Source organism: Microchirus variegatus (genome assembly GCF_963457635.1).
Source record: "Microchirus variegatus genome assembly, chromosome: 4".
NCBI classification, from domain to species: domain Eukaryota; kingdom Metazoa; phylum Chordata; class Actinopteri; order Pleuronectiformes; family Soleidae; genus Microchirus; species Microchirus variegatus.
In genome coordinates this window covers 8,552,939-8,574,654 of record NC_139805.1, presented here as the reverse complement: position 1 = coordinate 8,574,654, position 21,716 = coordinate 8,552,939, and the positions used below count along the sequence as shown (strand labels likewise).

The 21,716-nt window shown below is 40.4% G+C and overlaps 2 protein-coding genes across 2 annotated transcripts; both read right to left on the bottom strand.

Annotated features, from left to right (window-relative positions):
- Nucleotides 1-336: 336 nt before the first annotated feature.
- On the bottom strand, nucleotides 337-7,653 carry LOC310925489 (prostaglandin G/H synthase 2-like; the record flags this gene model as incomplete). The annotated part of the gene is made up of 10 exons (XM_083887457.1): nucleotides 337-743; nucleotides 1,254-1,401; nucleotides 1,481-1,767; nucleotides 3,326-3,572; nucleotides 3,665-3,748; nucleotides 3,844-4,025; nucleotides 4,302-4,445; nucleotides 4,582-4,725; nucleotides 4,826-4,942; nucleotides 7,593-7,653. The coding sequence occupies 10 exons, from the start codon at nucleotides 7,651-7,653 to the stop codon at nucleotides 337-339; spliced, it is 1,821 nt and encodes a 606-aa protein (XP_083743583.1).
- Nucleotides 7,654-14,611: 6,958 nt separating this feature from the next.
- On the bottom strand, nucleotides 14,612-18,629 carry LOC310925488 (prostaglandin G/H synthase 2-like; the record flags this gene model as incomplete). The annotated part of the gene is made up of 10 exons (XM_083887456.1): nucleotides 18,519-18,629; nucleotides 18,032-18,148; nucleotides 17,787-17,930; nucleotides 17,507-17,650; nucleotides 17,044-17,225; nucleotides 16,875-16,958; nucleotides 16,529-16,775; nucleotides 15,715-16,001; nucleotides 15,478-15,625; nucleotides 14,612-15,024 (listed from the first exon to the last, which is right to left on the bottom strand). The coding sequence occupies exons 1-10, from the start codon at nucleotides 18,577-18,579 to the stop codon at nucleotides 14,612-14,614; spliced, it is 1,827 nt and encodes a 608-aa protein (XP_083743582.1). The 5' UTR covers nucleotides 18,580-18,629.
- Nucleotides 18,630-21,716: the final 3,087 nt, after the last annotated feature.

Here is a 21,716-nt window from a genome sequence, read left to right as displayed (position 1 = left end):
CAATTGCTCATTAAAAAAACTGACACAACAACAATGTTTAGCTGTAGTTTACTTTGTAACACCTTGCCGTTCTGAAGCACCTAATATTAAACAAATAATCAAAACGAATAGGGGCATATTAAAAAGTCATAGTTTTCTATGAGAGGTTTATTCAGATGAACCAACCATCAGCTTCAGAAGACCCCCAACCAAAGATAAGTCAAAGATAAACGAATGAAGAATCACATTTATCCCATACACCAACAAAAATGTTACACTAATTGACCGTAAATTGACCGTAAATATTAAAATAGCACTAAATAAATAGATAAAAAGAACACCCAATGATAAAGAAAATTAGAGTTCAGTTGTCAAAATGACTGTAGGGTTGATTTCAGTGCCACTTGAGTGGGACTCGCTCGAGTTGATGATCATGGGCTCCTCCGACTCTTTAATGTTTGGCACACGGAAAGACGCCACAGGACAGGGGCCCTGCACGTTGTTGCAGACGAGTTTCTGCAGCGAGGCTGTGTTGATGATGTCAAACCCTACTTTCCCTCCGAAGGTGCTGGGCTTCCAGTACTCTGGGGAGCAGATGGGGTTCCCCATTAAGCCCTTGAGGGAGAAAGGGGCCCCCATCTCCACCATGATCTCCCCAAAGATGGCATTATGTCTGGGTTTTTCCAGAAGCAGGCCGGGTAAGAACTCCACAGCATCGACATGACCATACATCTCCTCCAGCAGTGCCGCCATTTCAGTCTCTCCTGAATAAAACAAATAGAAAAATAGTTTTAGTAAGCGTCTCTATCTGGCTCATCTCACTGGAGCAGCAGCTGCAAAACTCCCAGTAAGTATAAATATCTCTTTTATGTGTTGATTGATTCAAACAAGGAAAAAAAAAAAACTCTAACTTTGTATGTGCTTCTTTCCCATTTTCATCTCTTTCATATGAGTAAAAACATTAACTCAAAAATCACTTTTAGTTTTTGATCCAGTGAAGCATGCTGCCTCTCTGTTTAGGTCTTAGAGTCTCTGTGATGACAATCTGCTTACACTATCTCAAGTTGAAATGAACATCTGGCTCTAGAGTCACGGAAATGAATTCCTCTCCTCCAAAGCTGCTGGGGACTCGAAAAGAGTCTGAGCTATTTACCCTCATAAAAAGTTAGTTATCTGTGACTTAAGGTGTGATCTCATGCTCTGTTATGTTGAGGAGATGTCTTCCTTTCCAGCTACGTGTATTGTTTATGTTTTGTGGGTGATCTTTGTCTCACCTGTCAGGTCCTCGAAAGAGCTGTAGGGCTTCATGTTGAAACGTTTCCTGTAGGCATTCATAGACTGGTAACGCATTTGTCTGCTGTCCTCTATCGCCTTAATGGTTACATGCAAGATAGGTTCAGCAATATTGCGGCCACCAGCAACCTAAAAATATGAATGGAAAGGTTAGTTATACAGCGTTTACAGTCTTTAGTTTTGATGGAGAGCATTTTTTAATTCTTACCCGTCCAGCAATCTGCTTGGTAAATGACTCCACCAGGTTGCTGATGCCGTGCTCAGTCACTACAGAGGTGTTGAAGACAAACTGCTTGTAACTGTAATCTTTCTCCTCGATGTGGAAAGAATCAGGCATCAGCGGGTGCCAGTGGTAAAGTGTGCTGAACTCTGAGGATATGCGGTTCTGGTACTGGAAACGCTCTTTGAAGAGCAGTGTGGGGTCAAACTTGAGCTGGAAGTTATAGTCGCTGAGATGCTGCACGTAGTCCTCGATCACAATCTTTATGGTCTCACCTATATAGAGAGAAATGAATAAAGATTTATGTTCCTCTTAGGGTTAATTTTTAAATTATCTCACCATTTTGCAGATCATTTACAGATATATCTTCCCTTGTGTCTCAGAGACTTACAGATATGGATGGAGTTCAACTTCTTGTGAAAATGTTTTATTTGGACAACCTGACCTCTTAGATGATTATCATCGTGCCATCAGTCTGTTTTCATTCTGTCACGCATATGTAAGGAATCTTGGCATCATGGACAACACCTTTAAACTTGAGAAACACATAAGCTCAGTAGTGAAAACTAGCTTCTTTCAATTAAGGCCTAGCTTTGAATGGGCAGATCCCTCTACGTTGGTCTTGATCAGTCATCTCCAACACTTACCAGTTGTCCACAATGCTGCTACCCGCCTTTTGAAAGGGACAAAATGCAGAGAGCATATCACTCTGTTCTGGCCTCTTTACACTGGTTCCTTGTCTATTTTAGGAGTCATTTTATAAGATCTTATTACTTGCCTTTAAATGCGTCAATGGCCTGGCACCTGCATACCTGACAGAGGTCTTGAAGCCTCACAATCCATGCAGGGCTCTGAGGTCAGCTGGTCAGCTGCTCTTGCACATGCCTAAATAATGGCTAAAGCCGTTGAAGAGCCTAACTTCACATGTGCGAGCTGCCCCGACCCTTGAGCAATCCAAAAAACTCTGATGACTCTGAACACTAGTTAAGTTCGACAACTTGGCCTCTCTATACAGTCATGGACGGTTGCAATTTACTTTTCTATTATCGATGATTTCACCCTCTATTAATTATTTTTCTCTCCCTCTCTCCTCCTGCTCCTGTTCTCGCTCTGTCTTTATTTCTCTCCCTTCCTCCTTTGTCCCTCCTCTTTTCTGTGGCCCCATATTTCCTTGATCCATTTTTACCTATTTGGACATTATTATGGAGGCTTAGTCTGTTCGTGGTTGCCTGTTTTTATAGTTGTATTGTTTTGTTCTTTTTTTTTTTTGTTGCACTGTTTTGTTTTGCTCTTTGCCGATGGTTCACGTTTCGTCTTTCTCTTGTTCTCTGCCTTTCCTCCCGTTTATTTCTTTTTATTTTAACATACTGTATTTGTTGTCCTGTTTCATTGTTGATAGGTTGATTTGTCTCTCAACTTTCCTTGTTACTGCCACTGTCTTTTTTTCTTTCCCTCCTTTCTGCACTCACTCCTGTCCCCTATTGTCTCACCCCAACCAGTCGAGGCAGATGGCTACACATATTTGACTCTGGTTCTGTCAGAGATTTCTTCCTTCAGTTAAAAGTTTTTTCCCTCTCCACTGTTGCCTAGTACTTATTCATTGCGTGAAGTGTTGTTTTTTTTTTCTTCCTTGCCTTACCAGGCAAGATGCCTTGTAGTATTTGATTAGGATGATTAGAATGTTAAACACTTTGTAACATTAGTTAAAGAAGTCCGATATAAATGCGTCTCTATGGTGTCCTATGTTCTTGTTTATGGTGTTTTTCACTGACTTTTACTTTTTTATTCTGCCAACTGCAAAACAAATTTCCCCATGATGGAAATAAAACCCACCAATCAGGATGAGCCTCGATGTCTGGAAGAGTCTTTCGTCATCCCAGTCCGGATGCACCTCCTTCAGCACATCGCACACCCGGTTGTGTTCCCTCAGCCAAAGGGTGGCGTACATCATCAGACCAGGGACCAGGCCAAACGCCTCGTTACCCACGGCAAAGCGGTGAGATTCGGGGACATGAGGAGGGTAGATCATGTCGACACCTACTTCTTTCACTGTTGGGGGGTAAACCTCTCCATTCACAATCTGTGAAGTTATGAAAGAGAGGAAGCAACTGTAAGACACGTGTGTGGTTTAAAGCATGTGACTGTGTGAACTCAATCTGCCTCTTCTCGTACCTGATGTCTAAGTTTGCCGTCTTTGAAGAGTCTAAGCTTGTGTTGTCTCTCCAGGCCGTTTCCATAAACTTGGCTGAGGTCCACCTGAAAATGAAAAAGTTTTAATGAGTCACTCATTTAGAAAAATATCTCTTTATCCTGACTGAAATCTGATTTACTCTGATATCTGCTCCTCTTACCCCATGGCCTTTAGCCGCAGTAAATGCAGGTCCTTTCTTCTTATCAGATTTGAAGAATTGGTGAGTGAAATGCTGTCCGAAGAATGCAAACATCAGACTGGTGCGCTGCGGGTCTGGAATAAACTGTCTCCTCACCAGGAGCTTCTTGGCCAAAAGATTAACGTCAGGTAGCTCTTTTTTACCTGGGGAAACAATTAAGAGAATTACAGTCAGCATACATACTCTACAATACAGAATAAGGCCTGTTGAATCTAGATATAACACATGTGTTTCAAACTGGTGAATGTCTGCTTCATGCTCTCAATGTAAAATGTCTTTCTGGAGCAGGTTGTGCTGTTCTGTGTCACCCAAAGGAATAATTTAGCATTTCCCGCGATGGCACCACAACACGCTCGCTCAGTATCTAAGAATCTATGAAAACAGGTTCTCCGGAGATGAAACAAAAGGAGTGTACTCACCTACAACTCCCATGGGGGTTGGGCAATCCTCTGGTACAGGAGGAAGTGCGCGTGTATAGTATGAGAGGTTGGAATAGGCTTCCCAACTTTTGTAACCATAATCTACATTGTAAGTCGGAGGACTATCAACCATGTGGGATCGGGCTAGAGTGAGGGGGGAAGAAAACACGTTTAACTGTTAATATAAACAGCACCTCTGCTTCTTGGCTTTTACAAATTGTTTTAAGTGTAATTGAGACAATTCCCCTCCATCTAATATAGTCTTCGGCTGGAGACTTACATGTCAGCACATATCTCATGATGGGATCCCGGAGAAAAGAGATGTTGTTGATGATGTTCCAGAAGCCCTTGAAGTGGGTGAGAAGGTAGTGGACAGTGTTGGGTGTTGGCTTCAAGGTCACTTTGATCCGTGTGAGGAGCTCAGCTGTAAAGGCCCGGAGAGGAATTTAAATAAATCACCTCAGGAGTTCTACTACAATAAATAAGTCCCATATTCACGTGACGTGATGTGTATTAGTACTTACGTGTTGCGCAGTTCTGTCCATAGAAGCCTGTGCGGGTGCAGTCACACTCATAATTATCTGTTCCGAGTGTTGTGCATACGCCCCTGTTCTGGCATGGCTCTGAGCAGCAAGGGTTACCTGGCAAGAATAATGTGGAGTGGTGACTATAAGAGTTAACCTCTCTTCATATAGCCTTCATAAGTGCTAAAAACTAAGGCAACTGGTCTTCTGTTTCGTTCTTAAACACGCATCTCATCCAATAAGCTTCTTCAGTTATGATTTTGGTACTCTAAGACAATCTTGAGCTTGGTGGGATAGCTCAGCGCTTGTGCCTTTTTCTATTTTCCTTTCTAAGTGTTGTGAGCAATAGAGGACCCTGGTGAAAGGAACGCGCAAGTGGGTTTTTTGGTTGAAAGTTTTTGAGCTAAACCAGGAGCAGAGATTGTCAGCAAACTGAGAAACTGGGGGGTAGTACAGTATATGTCTATTTGTTGAAGCAACTTTGGCTTTGATTTGACAGTTGGTAAGAAAGCTTAAGATAATGGACTTGGTGGGTTGTGGGAGTTTGAAGTTGCAATCCAGGAGTCTATACATGTGTCTGTTGTGCCATTCCTTGTCAAATGCTTTTTCAGTTTTGAAGAATATTGCCAAGGTTATTTCTTTTTTGTTGAAGCTTCTGTGGATGTCTTCTGATAAGTGGTGGATGTTGTTTGTGGTGACTCTTCCATTCCTGAAACCAGCTTGATATTTAGTGTTGAGGCCCATTGATTTCATGAACTATTTCAAAGTTTTCAAAGTTTTTTTTTGTAATTGTGGACATTGTGGATAGCCGCAAATATTTAGAGCTTCTCTGATGTGTGTCTGCTCCTTTTGTTTACCCTCTGCCTTGGAGGGAATTGTCTCTCGCAGGTGTTGTAATGTTTTCCCATGACACAGAGTTTGTGTTCAAGTGGGTGGTGAGAGTCAAAAAGAGATATTGGCCTGTGTGTGTAGGTTTTCAGTTGACTTCCATGTTGATGCTTCCACCTTCCTCAATCACCCTGGCACAATCCAGGAAAGCTAACCATTTGTCTTTGGTATCCACCATGGTTGACTTGATGTTTCTGTCAACTTCTTGGGTTTTGATTTTAACCAATTTATCATGTGCTTAAGCAGTGACTAGGTGTAGTTCCCCTGAAGCTCAGGGCCCTGTTTTCCCAATTCTTCCATGAGAGATTGGCCTATATAGGTGATACAGGGGAAAGATCCAGCCCCAACACAACTTCACCTTTGTCACCGATTCCTGGACATTGTTCTCCAGAATCTGCTGATATTGAGTGGAACCCATGCCACCCCAACTTTGACAAGATTCCGAGTCCCTGCACTGGCCACACAGCCCCACAGCATGATGGAACCGCCACCAAATGTTACTGTAGGTAGCAAGTGTTTTTCTTGGAATGCTGTGTTCTTTTTCCACCATGCATAACGCCCCTTGTTTTGCCCAAATAACTTTATTTTAGTTTCATCAGTCCACGGCACCTTATTCCAAATGTGCTTTAGCATACCTCAAGTGACTCTGTTTGTGGCGGGTGCAGAGAAAAGGCCTTTTCTGCATAACTCTTCCATACAGCATCTCCTTGTGTAAAGTGCGCTGAATAGTTGAACGATGCACAGTGACACCATCATCTGTTCTCACCGTCCTTTGCCTCTGCTTATCTGAGATTTTTCTTGGTCTGCCACTTCGGGCCTTAACTAGATCTGTTCCTGTGTCTTCCAATTCCTCACAATGTTCCTCACAGTTGAAACTGAGAGCTTAAATCTCTGAGATAGCTTTCTGTATCCTTCCCCTAAACCATGATGTTGAACAATCATTATTTTCAGGTCATTTGAGAGTTGTTTTGAGGCTCCCATGATGCCACTCTTCAGAGAAGATGCAAAGAGGAGAAACACTTAGAATTGGCCTCTTTAAATACCCTTTCTCATGATTGGATTCACCTGTGTGTGGAGGTCAAAGGTCACTGAGGTTACCAAACCAATTTTGAGTTCCAATAATTAGTGCTAAATGTATTGAAATCAATAAAATGACAAGGGTGCCTAAACTTTATTAGCCTAATTGTGTTTAAATAATTCTTGCACACTTTCTGTAAATCATATAAACTTTATTTCACTTCTCAAATATCACCGTGTTTTTCTCCTATATGATATATTTAACTGACATTTCTCATCCAAACAACCAATGATTTATAAAGGAAAATCATGAAAATTTACATACCAACTGGTCGTCAGATCTTACGCTTTAATTAGTGTCAGCTCTTACCATCTTACCATAGTTGCTAGTGAGTTAGCCACTAGAGGGGGTTTGTTCTTTGTTATTTTAAGTGTGTCAGTATCGCCCCTTGTGTTTAACAATAAAGTCAATTAAACTTTATATGTGTGCAACATCCATCACTGCTGCACAAAACTCAGGGTAAGGCCACGTGAACATGTTGCATTGACAAGATTCTCCATTCACTCTAGACAAAATGAATGGAGAATCTTGAAAGTCGAATTCTGAGAAATGCCCAAGAATGCCCAAACAACTTATACTTTCATAACCCTATAAAACATTTCCAGGTAAACCTTTTGGCACCACTAAATCACAATGGAATTCCTCAAAACATTGAAACCTCAGTCATTTTTATGTCAATTGGAACAAAATACAATGCCAGCCAAATGTATATTTTGAAATTAAAATTTCCCATTCAAATGATGATGCACCCCAATACATATATCTTAATATTTCAGTAGATATTTTTTTGTGGTTTCTTACCTCCTTTGCACACAAGACAGAGCAGCGCCAACAGGAAAACCACAAATGTGAGTCTGATCATGGTCCAAAGACTTTCTTTTTTTGGATTTTCTTCAATCAAATTCAATTCCCTCCTCTCTTCCAGTGGCTACTCTGGTGCTGAGGGTTTGAATAGCCAGTTGTACTCATCTGCAGCACCTATATACGCCTGGGTGACGTCATAGCAGTTGAAAGTTATGCGACTGTAAATGACGCCTAAAGGGTTTTACCACAGGCTAATGACCTGTAAGGACATATAAATATGAATATAATTTTAACATCCTTGACTTTTATTTGCTTTTCTACAAATAAATATGTATTGTCATTCTAACCAAATTTGTTCTGGATGTTTTTGACCTAAAGACAATCGCCACTGCAACAGTCTCTCTCCCTTGATGCGTTTAATTTCTTATACATAGTTTGCATTTTAATTAATAATAATATAATAATAATAATAATGCATTATATTTGGAGGTGCCTTATAATTGAGTATCTAATTCTGTACATTTGCATCATTAATTTTTTCTGTGGCATGTTTATGGTCAATAAAACATTTAATTCAATTGTGTTCCTGAAAACTTTAAGCCCTGAAAATGTTTATTATGGGCTTGTTTGTTAGGGTGAGGTGGTGCCGGAACCCTGAAGGAGTTAACAGATGAGATGAATTAATGCAGGAACTGGAGGTGAAGGCGGAGATCTGATCCAGACGGCAGAGAAGGTAAGCGTCAGTTGGCAGAGGCACAGGAAAGCGTAGGAGTTAACACGACCAGAGAAACCCACAATAACTAGAATAAGCAGGATCTTCAGGAGAGCCGTGATGTTCACCGCACGGAGTTCAGAAATAATCTGGTGACAAGGGACTGGAGAACCAGGAAATAAGTAGAGGTGCTTGATGAAGGGATCGGGAGCAGGTGTGCTCCCGCCACAGGTGAATTGATTGCATGCAGAAACAAATGCAGGAGAAAAAGGAGGAGATGAAGGCGGAGCATAACATTGATGTACACTATCCCAGTTTGTAGAAGCGCACAAGATCAAAGGTTCTATGACTTTGTCAATATTTTCAAACTTGCAGATGATTCCACTTAGTTTTGCTCGGGGACAAACCAAGTATTGGTCAAGGTTGAAAAGGGACTGAACAAAGTCAAAAACTGGTTCCATTTAAACAAACCATCTATTAATCGTGAAAAAAACTAATTTCATGATATTAAGTAACCAAAAGTCAGCTACGGACTTTTCCCAGGAGGCAGATTTATTGCCAATAAGTCCGTAAAAGTGAAAAGTCCATAGCTTTTAGACTTTTCTCTGCCATATTCACACCACTGTATTTTAACGTTGGCAATAATGGCGTTACTTAGAGAGCGGATTATTTTCTCAGGTTGTACTTGGTATAAAAAGTTTGAGAACCAAAATGTTCAGACGAACAACTTGACACATGCCACTTAAGTCAAGTCTTTACAGTCGAGGGCTTCACTGTCTGTACTGCAAGTGACGCCCTCTGTCCTTACACCCTGATATCAAGTGTGAAAAACACTCCACAAAAACCCTTGTAGGAGAAAAACAGGAGAAACCTCAGGACATGACAAACAAAACATCACATTTACAGAGAGAGGAAAGAGAAGAAAATAGATGAAGTGTCACAGGCCTCTGCTGATTGAGTCAACTTTGACGCTGATGCTTTCTGTAAAGTTGTTGGATCTCTGCTGATTAGCTGAGTGAAATCCACGCATTTCTAGGATCTCGCGACAACAGAGAAACTTGGTTTTGCACGTCTTTGGAAGTTACCAAATATTATTTATTTTAAAGCAAGTATACCCATATTTATAAATGTAATTATATGTACTTACACTTATGCAAACGTGGACCATGTTTCAAACCGGACCTTTAACTGCAGGTCTGAGAATAAATAAAAATACAAAGACCATTAAACACAACATTTGGTATGTGATGTCATACTCTGTGTCTGCTTATTTAGGCCCGTAAGTGGTTGTGTATAATGTAACAGTGATGTGTGTGTGTGTGTGTGTGAGAGAGAGGTGAGTAAGCATGTGCTGTGAGTGAGTATGTGTGCATAATATGATGTGATTGTAAACAGCTGTTTTGTAATTTTATTTTGCTGGTTTGTCATCGTGTCACATAATGATGTTATTCACCCTCTGTCTGACCTTAAAAGGCTCTGTTTTACAAACTGCAGGTAGTTTCTGACGCTCCTGTAACAAACACAAGTCAAATGTCAAGTATGCCTCCTTGATGAAAGTCACAGAAACTCTTTCTTTCTTTCCTTCTTTCCTTCTTCTGTCGATGCTTCCTTTGTTTCTCGCCTCTGTTTTTCTTTCTTTCTTGGCACAGACATCTTATTTTCTGCGTTGGTTGCAACACATTAATCAATAACTTCCTCATCTCATTTTGATTAATGTGCTGTTTGCGTGTAAGTCAGTTCAGTAGCAGAAGTGTTAATAATTGCAGGAATCTGGACTCCCTTTAAAGAAAGATTTCACAGTAGTATTGTATTGGAAAGCTAGTGGGGCTTATATTTCAAAATATGTTGTTTTAAAGGTATACTATATACAATTCATGTAACTTGCTCAGATACTGTTTTGGGCCCTGCCCAAGACAGGTATTTTATTTTATTTTTATTTTTTTTTACAACAAGCTACACAGGTTTATATTGGCAGACAAACTCATCACAGAAGTGCTTTTACTATACAAAGGGGCAACTTGCTGCTAATGTGGGTTTTAATGGAATCTTACCTGGCCAGTGACTCCCATGCCCCAGGCTTTCCCTAACTGTCACCATTACCTAAACTATCGTGTGATACGCTGATTTGTGTCTGAGTGTGTCACAGTGTGAAGTTATCATGATTCTCAAAGAATGACATCACTGATCACTGATGCTGTTGAGTTTCTGTTGAGAGAAACTCTTCACATGATCTTGTGATCTTGAATCTTGAATTCCACACAGTAGCTGTCAGGATATCAACGTTGCAACGCACGGAGGGTTAGGGGTTAGGAGTATAACTGTAATTAATGCAAAGCCAAAAACAATTGGCCAGTTGTTCTCGATTCAACAAGATTCAAATTAACTTTTCAACAAACTTAAAAAAGAAGTGTAAGAATTGCCCTGTATTCTATCATTGTTGTTGTTTAAGACTGTTGGTCAAACAAAGAAAGTACGTTTGTCTCACATTTTTTGACATTTCATTGCAAATGCATCAATGTGGTCTATAATGAACTTATATAATGTTCTAACTGGTGTGTCTCCAAGGATGTCCCTCTCTCCCCAGCGCATGAACCCCTCAAAGACAGGATGTTTTCTAGGTTCTCTGGTCATCTCTTAATCTGTTTCCACCCCTCTCTCTGTATCTCTGTTTACTTTCCTGCTTTTCCTACGACATGAGCAGACTGTTTTTATAACTTAAATCAGCACTATCCTTGTTCATGCGCCATTGTATTCCTGGCCACCTCGGCAAAGTTACAGTCAGTCCGATGTTTGCTTTCAGCCCCCTTTTTTTTTCTTCTTTGGTCTCTACCGACACTAGACATATCTAGGCCACAGAAAGTACAAGATCTCACATGTGAAAGACATTTTACAGCCATCTCGATGTGATTTCCTCGTCAAATAAAAGGTAAACGAATATCTGAGCAGTGGCAGCAAATCAACACAAGCAGTGAGAATGCAGTAAAGTTGTGGAGACAAAACATTTAACGGATTAACATTTATCATCATTAACAAATTATTTAAAACACAATTAAAAAAGCTACAAAACAGACCATAAAGAAACCAGAGAAATGCAATCAATAAAAATCAATTATTGCTGTTTTTGAGAAATCATGATTCCCCTTCACTAACAGAGGTCAAACTGCAGTCCACATTGATGACTGTGTCATTCAAACCTAAATGACAACTGGCCTCCCTCCAATAGGACGGTGCCAGGGTGGTGGCTGGCACCAGCTCTCAGTTGATCCTGGGTCTCTCCACTTGCAAGGTGTCACGTAATTCTGGTTTTTGGGTCACTGCCTTCACCCTGGGTCTGGATCCAGAAGCGGTCAGAGGGAAAGCACACTGAAGTGAACTCTTCTGATCCTTTCAGCTCATGGCTTGCTCATCCTCATTACACTCACACAAAGCAAGATGTGTTCCCCCTTGCTCCATCTCATTGATCGGGGCCTGAGCATGCCACGCACCGATGCACAACGGCGTAATAACACTCTGAATGACAGTGAGGAAAACCTGTCATATGAACACACAATCAGGCTGTTTGTGGAACTGAGAATCCCAAATGCCTGGTCTATGAGGATCAGTAGAGATGTTTATTCATTCATTCATTCATTCATTGTCTACTGCTTTAACCCCCACATGAGAGTTGCGGGGGCCGCGGAAGCCAATCCCAGCTGACATAGGGCAAAAGGCGGGGTGTACACCCTGGACGGGACGCCAGTCCATCACAGGGACAAACAAGCATTCACTCACATTCTCTCTCACACCTAAGGGCAATTTAGTGTCCTGTTAACCCTCGGGTCTTTTTGCTTGTATTGATTAATTAACGTTGTTTTTTTCAGCCTGTGAGTGTGACGAAGGTTTACAACTCTAATGTGTGAATGGATGGGAAAACGTCTCATTGTCTGTGTTTAGACGGGGCGGTGCTTTGCAGTCTGACTCACTTTGTGCCAGCAGTCACATGAATATTCCATCCACCATGTTTGTTTTGGAAAGGGGAGCCCCTGTTGCACCGTCAGCCTTTAGTGCTGATGCTAGGTTTCCTGTACGCACCGGCAATGACCACTCACTTTCACACCTCATATACTGTAACTGTCATTTCGCCCCTTTTTATCTTTTCCCGGCAAAGCATACGTCGACTCCCGGAAAGGTTTACGGATGTGCGTGATACCGCCGCCTGTACGAAGCCATTTCCTTGATTTTCTTATCATGCATGTGTTATGTTAGTAATCTACAATCTGCTTGAAGTCCATCAAAACAGAAGTGGAATTTTGTTTTCTGAAGTGTTTCTTGGAATATTGTGTAGTATGACACAAGGCCATCGATACTTGGCCTCAGGCATGTGGACGGATTAAATTCCTTCCTTCAATTAACAGATGTACCTACAATAGAAAGAGGGAGTGGGTTAGTGAGAAATTCCCTATCTTTTCCTGTTTGCCAGCATGTATCTGTGAACCAGGAGTTCATGCCATGTTGCCTCACAGCATGCAGACCTTGTTGAGCGTGACAAGTGTCTACAAGTTCAACCAGCAACACAATGCGGTCTTGTGTGTGTTGAGGGAGTTTGGGTTAAGACAGAACAACAACCCCTTAAGCCCTCTTGGAAGTTGAAGCTTGCCATTTATTTTTGTTAATCACATTCATCTCGTTATTAAGATAATTGATCGCTGTTCACTTCTGTGCATCCTTTGTTGTTCACTTGCACCCTTTATTGCCAGAGATAAAAATATAGTTCACACAGAGACTGTGACCTGATCTATTTATTACCCTGGTGAAAACTGGTGTTTTCTCAATCTTCTGACTGTGTTTGTATTTTATGGTCTTCTCCAAGATGTGGTTGATAATTTGACTGAGATGTCATTTTGATTTATTTAATTCACTCTTTTTGCAATCACTAAACAAATTGGAGTCCTAGTGATTCCATGCAAGCAGGGATTCAATAGGAGGTCCATAACCACACAATTTGTGTGTCCTCTTCTGATTTATTCAAAGGGTTAGTTCATTTTCATCAAACTGAATGTAGTTTTCCTGAACATTATACAGTACTGTTCAGAAAATCTCAAGGCACTACCGGTGCTGTTGTCATTTGGATTGGAATGATGTGACTAAAAGTTGGTCTTGTTATACACCTATTTCATATGAAATAGTAGGACAAACACTAGTAACTTAAATTAAGGTTCCACTTCAGTTGTAAGAGAGCCAGAGTTGTGCTATTGTTCAAGTGTAGTTTACACTAAATACTTAACACTTTAATCTGCACAGATTTAAAAGTGTCATTATTAATTGGAAAATAATTGTATGGCTATTGTAGTCTGTATGATCATCATAGTGTTGCTAAAACAACAAATATAATGGTGGCATAAGACTTTTGCACAGTATTGTACATCAGTTGTTAATCACAATTTTGTGAATTTTGTGAAGTTATTAATTATAAATGTTATTTTTCAAAAATAATAAATGACAAAACAAATGAAAAAATGTTTCTCAAATGTTAGAAAATATGGTTATTGAGGTGACATGGTTTCGCTTTCATTTTAGTGCTTTTTAAAATATTTTGAAATAATCAATCTGTAGATGCATGCGTTTATCAATAGGAGAGTTTAAGTTTGAGGCGACAATCAGAGTCGCACATGACGACAACATGGACTCATGAGAAATGTGCATAATTTCCAGGTAGCATTTATTTTTTAAGTCAACAGGCACTGATAAAAGAAACGGAAACGAAAATGTCCCTTACAGTCAAATGAAACAAAAAATAAAAACAGTGCAGCATAGACACAAAGTCATCAGTGTCATTTTAAATGACCCAAGTTAATACAGACTGAAGTTAAAAGAAATACTGTTATAGGAACTACTGTAACGTTAAATCAAAGGGAGACAAGATCAGTTGTGTAGTTAACTGTGAACATCACTACTATAGTGTACTACTATATCGCTGTCTGTACAACAGCTGATTGTGCCCTGGGACAACCTTACAACTGTTTATCTGCTTGAACTGTAAACTAATCCACACGTATCAAGTTGCAGTGACTGAGGTCATTAAATTAATTTACATGAATCATTTTAGCATACAATTATTCATCAATAAATAACAGTCCACAGGCTTTTGCTTTTTTTTGGAAAGCAGACAAAAACAGACATAATTCCATATTTTTAAAAAAACTTAACAGTTTGACACTTTTTAATGTTATACTATAAATAGAATTGACAATAAATATTAAAATAGTATTAAATAAATAAATAAATATACACATAAAAAGGGGATCGACTAATGAAAAAGGAAAAATTAGAGCTCAGTAGTCCTTTCTTTCAAAATGACTGTAGGGTTGATTTCAGTGCCACTTGAGTGGGACGTGCTGGAGTTGATGATCATGGGCTCCGACTCTTTAATGTTTGGCACATTGAAAGACGCCACAGGACAGGGGCCCTGCACGTTGTTGCAGACGAGTTTCTGCAGCGAGGCTGTGTTGATGATGTCAAACCCTACTTTCCCTCCGAAGGTGCTGGGCTTCCAGTACTCTGGGGAGCAGATGGGGTTCCCCATTAAGCCCTTGAGGGAGAAAGGGGCCCCCATCTCCACCAAGGTCTCCCCAAAGATGGCATTCTGTCTGGGTTTTTCCACAAGCAGGCCGGGGTAGAGCTCCACAGCATCGACGTGACCATACATCTCCTCCAGCAGTGCCGCCATTTCAGTCTCTCCTGAATAAAACAAATAGGAAAATAGTTTTAGTAAGCGTCTCTATCTGGCTCATCTCACTGGAGCAGCAGCTGCAAAACTCCCAGTAAGTATAAATATCTCTTTTATGTGTTGATTGATTCAAACAAGGGAAAAAAAAAAAAAACTCTAACTTTGTATGTGCTTCTTTCCCATTTTCATCTCTTAAATAAATCATAAATCACTTTTTTTAATCAATATTAAAACCAGTGAAGCATGCTGCCTCTCTTGTCTTTTTAGGTCTTAGAGTCTCTATGATGACAATCTGCTTACACTATCTCAAGTTGAAATGAACATCTGGCTCTCGAAAAGAGTCTGAGCTATTTTCCCTCATAAAAAGTTAGTTATCTGTGACTTAAGGTGTGATCTCATGCTCTGCTCATGCTCCTTTCCAGCTACGTGTATTGTTTATGTTTTGTGGGTGATCTTTGTCTCACCTGTCAGGTCCTCGAAAGAGCTGTAGGGCTTCATGTTGAAACGTTTCCTGTAGGCATTCATAGACTGGTAACGCATTTGTCTGCTGTGCTCTATCGACTTAATGGCGACATACAAGATAGGTGCAGGAACATTGCGGCCACCAGCAACCTACAAATATGAATGGAATGGTTAGTTAATTTGGCTTTAATGTAACTTTACAGTCTCAGATTTGATGGAGAGCATTTTTTAATTCTTACCCGTCCAGCAATCTGATTGGTAAATGACTCCACCAGGTTGCTGATGCCGTGCTCAGTCACTACAGAGTTGTTGAAGACAAACTGCTTGTAACTGTAATCTTTCTCCTCGATGTGGAAAGAATCAGGCATCAGTGGGTGCCAGTGGTAAAGTGTGTTGAACTCTGAAGATATGCGGTTCTGGTACTGGAAACGCTCTTTGAAGAGCAGTGTGGGGTCAAACTTGAGCTGGAAGTTATAGCCGCTGAGATGCTGCACGTAGTCCTCGATCACAATCTTTATGGTCTCACCTGTGGGAGAGAAATGAATCATGATTTGATGCATTTGTGCAAATGTTACCCTCCACTCAAGTATGTTTTGCTCATGTGTTACTTCACCTGGATGTTCAAGCTTCACTTTTAAGAAAGTTTTGTGCTTTTCTGATTAATCTTTACCTTGCTTTTCTTAAATGTGCTCCAGTTTACATTTGAAGTGGAATGTAAAAGTTTTAATTTAACTTTTTGTGGATGATCAACATCAAACTATATTTCACTAAACATGCATTGTTTTTAAATGTTGAAATTGAAGTCTTCCAGTAAATCATGTTCCTGAAATGTGTGCAACAGGGTTTGTTGGGTGATCACCAAAATAAAAAGTACAACTTCCTCTAAGTTTATTATTTTCTTCTAATGATTGTCCTGATTTTATTTTTCCAGGAAATGTTTTGTTGTAATGTGTGTTAATGTCGTCCTATGTTTCTTTCCCCTCACTTTTATTGTTTTTGTTCTGCCAACTGCGAAACAAATTCCCCCATGAATTCATCCGAAGTTAAACTCACCGATCAGGATGAGCCTCGATGTCTGGAAGAGTCTTTCGTCATCCCAGTCCGGATGCACCTCCTTCAGCACATCGCACACCCGGTTGTGTTCCCTCAGCCAAAGGGTGGCGTACATCATCAGACCAGGGACCAGGCCAAACGCCTCGTGACCCACGGCAAAGCGGTGAGATTCGGGGACATGAGGAGGGTAGATCATGTCGACACCTACTTCTTTCACTGTTGGGGGGTAAACCTCTCCATTCACAATCTGTGAAGTTATGAAAGAGAGGAAGCAACTGTAAGACACTTACACACACTGTGGTTTAAAGCATGTGACTGTGTGAACTCAATCTGCCTCTTCTCGTACCTGATGTCTAAGTTTGCCGTCTTTGAAGAGTCTAAGCTTGTGTTGTCTCTCCAGGCCGTTTCCATAAACGTGGCTGAGGTCCACCTGAAAATGAAAAAGTTTTAATGAGTCACTCATTTAGAAAAATATCTCTTTATCCTGACTGAAATCTGATATCTGCTCCTCTTACCCCATGGCCTTTAGCCGCAGTAAATGCAGGTCCTTTCTTCGTATCAGTTTTGAAGAATTGGTGAGTGAAATGCTGTGCAAAGAATGCAAACATCAGACTGGTGCCCTGCGGGTCCGGAATAAACTGTCTCCTCACCAGGAGCTTCTCGGCCAAAATTTTAGCGTCAGGTAGCTCTTTTTTACCTGGGGAAACAATTAAGAGAATTACAGTCAGCATACATACTCTACAATACAGAATAAGGCCTGTTGAATCTAGATATAACACATGTGTTTCAAACTGGTGAATGTCTGCTTCATGCTCTCCATGTAAAATGCCTTTCTGGAGCAGGTTGTGCTGTTCTGTGTCACCCAAAGGAATAATTTAGCATTTCCTGTGATGTAATGGCACCACAACACGCTCGCTCAGTATCTAAGAATCTATGAAAACAGGTTCTCCGGAGATGAAACAAAAGGAGTGTACTCACCTACAACTCCCATGGGGGTTGGGCAATCCTCTGGTACAGGAGGAAGTGTGCGTGTATAGTATGAGAGGTTGGAATAGGCTTCCCAACTTTTGTAACCATAATCTGCATTGTAAGTCGGAGGACTATCAATCATGTGGGATCGGGCTAGAGTGAGGGGGGAAGAAAACACGTTTAACTGTTAATATAAACAGCACCTCTGCTTCTTGGCTTTTACAAATTGTTTTAAGTGTAATTGAGACAATTCCCGTCCATCTAATTTAGCCTTCGGCTGGCGACTTACATGTCAGCACATATCTCATGATGGCATCCCGGAGAAAAGAGATGTTGTTGATGATGTTCCAGAAGCCCTTGAAGTGGGTGAGAAGGTAGTGGACAGTGTTGGGTGTTGGCTTCAAGGTCACTTTGATCCGTGTGAGGAGCTCAGCTGTAAAGGCCAGGAGAGGAATTTAAATAAAACACCTCAGGAGTTCTGCTTCAGTAAACAAATCCTTTATCCACCTGACATGATGTTCTATTAGTACTTACGTGTTGTGCAGTTCTGTCCATAGAAACCTGTGCGGGTGCAGTCACACTCGTAGTTATCTGTTCCGAGTGTTGTGCATACGCCCCTGTTCTGGCATGGCTCTGAGCAGCAAGGGTTACCTGGCAAGAATAATGTTGTGATTAAAGTAAACTTCATATAGAAATACAAAGAGACATCCCATAACTCTGCGTTAAGTAGGTTATAGAGCAGAATATAATATAATAGAGCAGGATAGAACAGAAAGCCTGTATTGTTATTGTACAAAACAACAAAATGTGTTGTATAATAGTCATAAAATACACATCAGTACAATCACATAATTGTTTCTTATCACTACAGTGCCTTTGGGAACACGTGTGATGTGTTTTTTTTTTTGTTTTTTGATGAATTGATAAAGTCATTGATAAAATCAAATACATTCAAATAAAGAATGAGGTCCCGAGCTCCTGTTTGAACAGCAGATAATCATTTTGTGGTTATTTTTCTTACCTCCTTCGCACACAAGACAGCCCAGCGCCAACAGGGAAACCACGAATGTGAGTCTGTTCATAGTCCAAAGACTTTTCTTCTTTACTTTTTTGCTGGTCTGCCTGCTCTTCTTGTCCCTCCTCTCCTCCGGTGGCTCCTCTGATGCTGAGGGTTTGAATAGCCAGTCCTGCTCGCGTACAGCATATTTATACTCCTTGCGTGGGTGACGTTACACACATTGGACGTAGAGAGACGCGCCTGTAAATACAAATCTGCCCACAAGTAAATACACTGACACCTAAATGACTGTGAAGGAATGTCTTTTCTTTCGCAACTTTATTCCGTTCACTTCCGACCCTGGATTAAAGGATGAGAGTATTTTAAACTGCCCTTCTTAACACACAATAAGTTAACGTTTATAAATATATAGATTTATATTTATATATATATGAATATAAATCTATATATACACTATTCTATAACTGTTCAAACTTAAAAGAGCTAATTTTATTTATTTCCATACAAACTAATATATACTATGTGATTGCACAGAATTTGATTCCATATGGTTTACTTTACATGTGGAGTATTATTATAAAGCGTATAAATGTCCTCTAAAAGACCTCATGGTCTGCATTCTAATTTGTATTTTACTTACACAAAATAGAATATATTGTATATGTTCATCTGCACCTCGTTAACAAAGACATGACTTTTTACATTTATGTTTGATAAACAATGTATTTACATGTATAATAGATCTATATTAAGGCTATAGAGCCATAGCATATATATGTCTTTTTTTTATTGAGTGAATCATAAATTTAGCAACATCTTTACCGGAAAACGGGATGGAAATATTTTGCCTGTAAGCAAAACGAGACAATTTATTCCACTCTGACTGTGTCAGGACGCAGTAACCCAAAGAGATGAATTAAAAGAGGAAAGTTTTACTAAAATACTTCACTTCGGCGTCACCACTTTCTTGCAGTGAGCAACTCACGGCTCAGCGCTGCTGAGTTTATCATGACAACAGTGAGTTTTGCCGTTCCGCGACCTCGTGTGGTGTGGACGCGTGTGCGCACTGGCGCAGCTGCTAGAGAGGTTTGGATTTGGAACGTAGCCGTCAGTCCGTCAGTCAGTCAGTCAGCCAGGCGCAACTTTCCCCGCAGCTGAGTCAACTGCCTGACTGCGGGTTTTTGCAATCCTTCCCCGCTTGTCATGTTTTTTCAGGTCGCCTCGGTCGTTTCCTTGATGTTCGTGTTTGTTTGAAATGTCCACAAGTGTGTGACAGACTGACGACACACACTCTCCGGCCCCGGGAAGCACCTCCTCTATCACTGATACTCCGGCGGCGGCGGCGCAGCGGAGGAGCGAAATTCTCAATGAGCATGACACTCGTGTCAGGATTCGTGAGCTGATAAACGCCTCTCGCCGAAGGTACGTGTCCTTTCTCCGCGTCTTTTACGAGTCTGTAGTAGTTTGCAGTGTTTGTGGCGAGCAAATAAGTGCTGTGAAACGAGCTGGAGAGTTATGTCGAAGGTTGGGGGTTCAATCTTCCGCCAGAGGATAAGGAAACTCTCTCTTTACGCACCAGTGTACTGACTTGCATGAAGTCTGTGGACACATCAGCACTTTTGATCAGGCGTGAAGGAGTCTTTCTTCGTTTGTACGCAAAAATATTGAGTTTACAAGCCACGCTGATGTCATATCTGAAATAAACAGGGCTGGGCAACACGGACAACAACGTTATAACGCTACAAAAACACGTTTTATTCATCAAGTTAATGTCCATAATTGTCTTGATATTATCGGCATGATTAATAATCAGATAACTAAAGATGAAATTAAAGTTTTTGTCCTGTGTGATAACTATCCTTCAAGTGATAATTGAAGGATAGTTGAAGGAATAACTTCTTTATAGAAACGACACACATAAACATGTATGATATTCATATTATAAATGAATAAACAGTTAGTATTTTATTTGCAGGGGTGTCAAAGGTAAAGGCCGCGGGCCAGAACCGGCCCAGTGGGTAGTGGGTGGGTCCAACCCCCCCCCCCCATGAATTTGTGAATTATTATTTTTTTTCAGTTACAGATACTTGTAAATGTCAGGCTGTTCATAAGATGTTTTATAAAAAGATAGTTAATTTAATGTAAAATAAAAGGGAAACATTTTGAGCACTTGTTGTTCATTGGTTACTACGCTCTTATTTGACGGGTCCTGTCCACGATTGAGATCAAACTGTGCTGTATGTGGCCCCTGACATTAAAATGAGTTTGACAGCCTTAATTTACAGCACGTTACACACTCACTGTACCAGCAGACGTGACCTTATTCTGCTCAGCTTTTAAGAATCAGGCAAAACCTGTTGGAGGTGCAGTGAAACAGTTTGTATATGAAGCGTATCATTTAGATAAGAGTTGAAACACCACTTTTTTTTTTTACATGTGATATTTTTGTGCAGTAATGTACAGTAGATTCAAAGAGGTTATCTGCCTTCATGTGTGACCTTTCACCCCAACCCTGCACCTAAACTCTCAGACTTGTACCACACAGTCATCATAATAAAAGCCAGTCATTTCATCAATCACCCCCTGAATCCACAGTTCACACTGCTGTTATCTGGTTGCTTTATTAGTAGTTTAATTAATAATTGCTGATGTTTACTTTGTGTAGGATTGCAGAGCAGAATCATGAAGAGTACAATTTACAGTACAATGTACACAATGCCAAAAGGTTGCTGTTAAACTGTTCTTCTTCGAAATGGAATTCATACACGTTGGAAACATTTCACATCTTCCCAAAAACATGGATAGTGCGGAATATGGCACGTATTGATTTACAGCACATGTTGTGACGGTAGTCTTGAAACGACACCTATGGTGCAGTGTGGAATAAAGCCTGTGGATGGCAGCTAAATTCTGTAAAAGATAATATCGTTTACAGAATTTAGCTGTTATTTCCAATGATGATCATATTATGATCATCATTGGAAATAACTGTGTATCGCTATATGTGTTGTGTTGTGTCCTCTGTATCATGGTACATGTTGTATTGTGAGGTTGTAGGAAATAGCGTTTCCTACAACCTGCGTAATATACCAGAGTGGTTCATGTATGTATGGTGACGTGTGGTACAGATCTTGTTCCCGAATAAATTAAATCACAATTGCTCTGCAAAAGCTTGAGAAGGACCTGTTCATTTGAATCAGG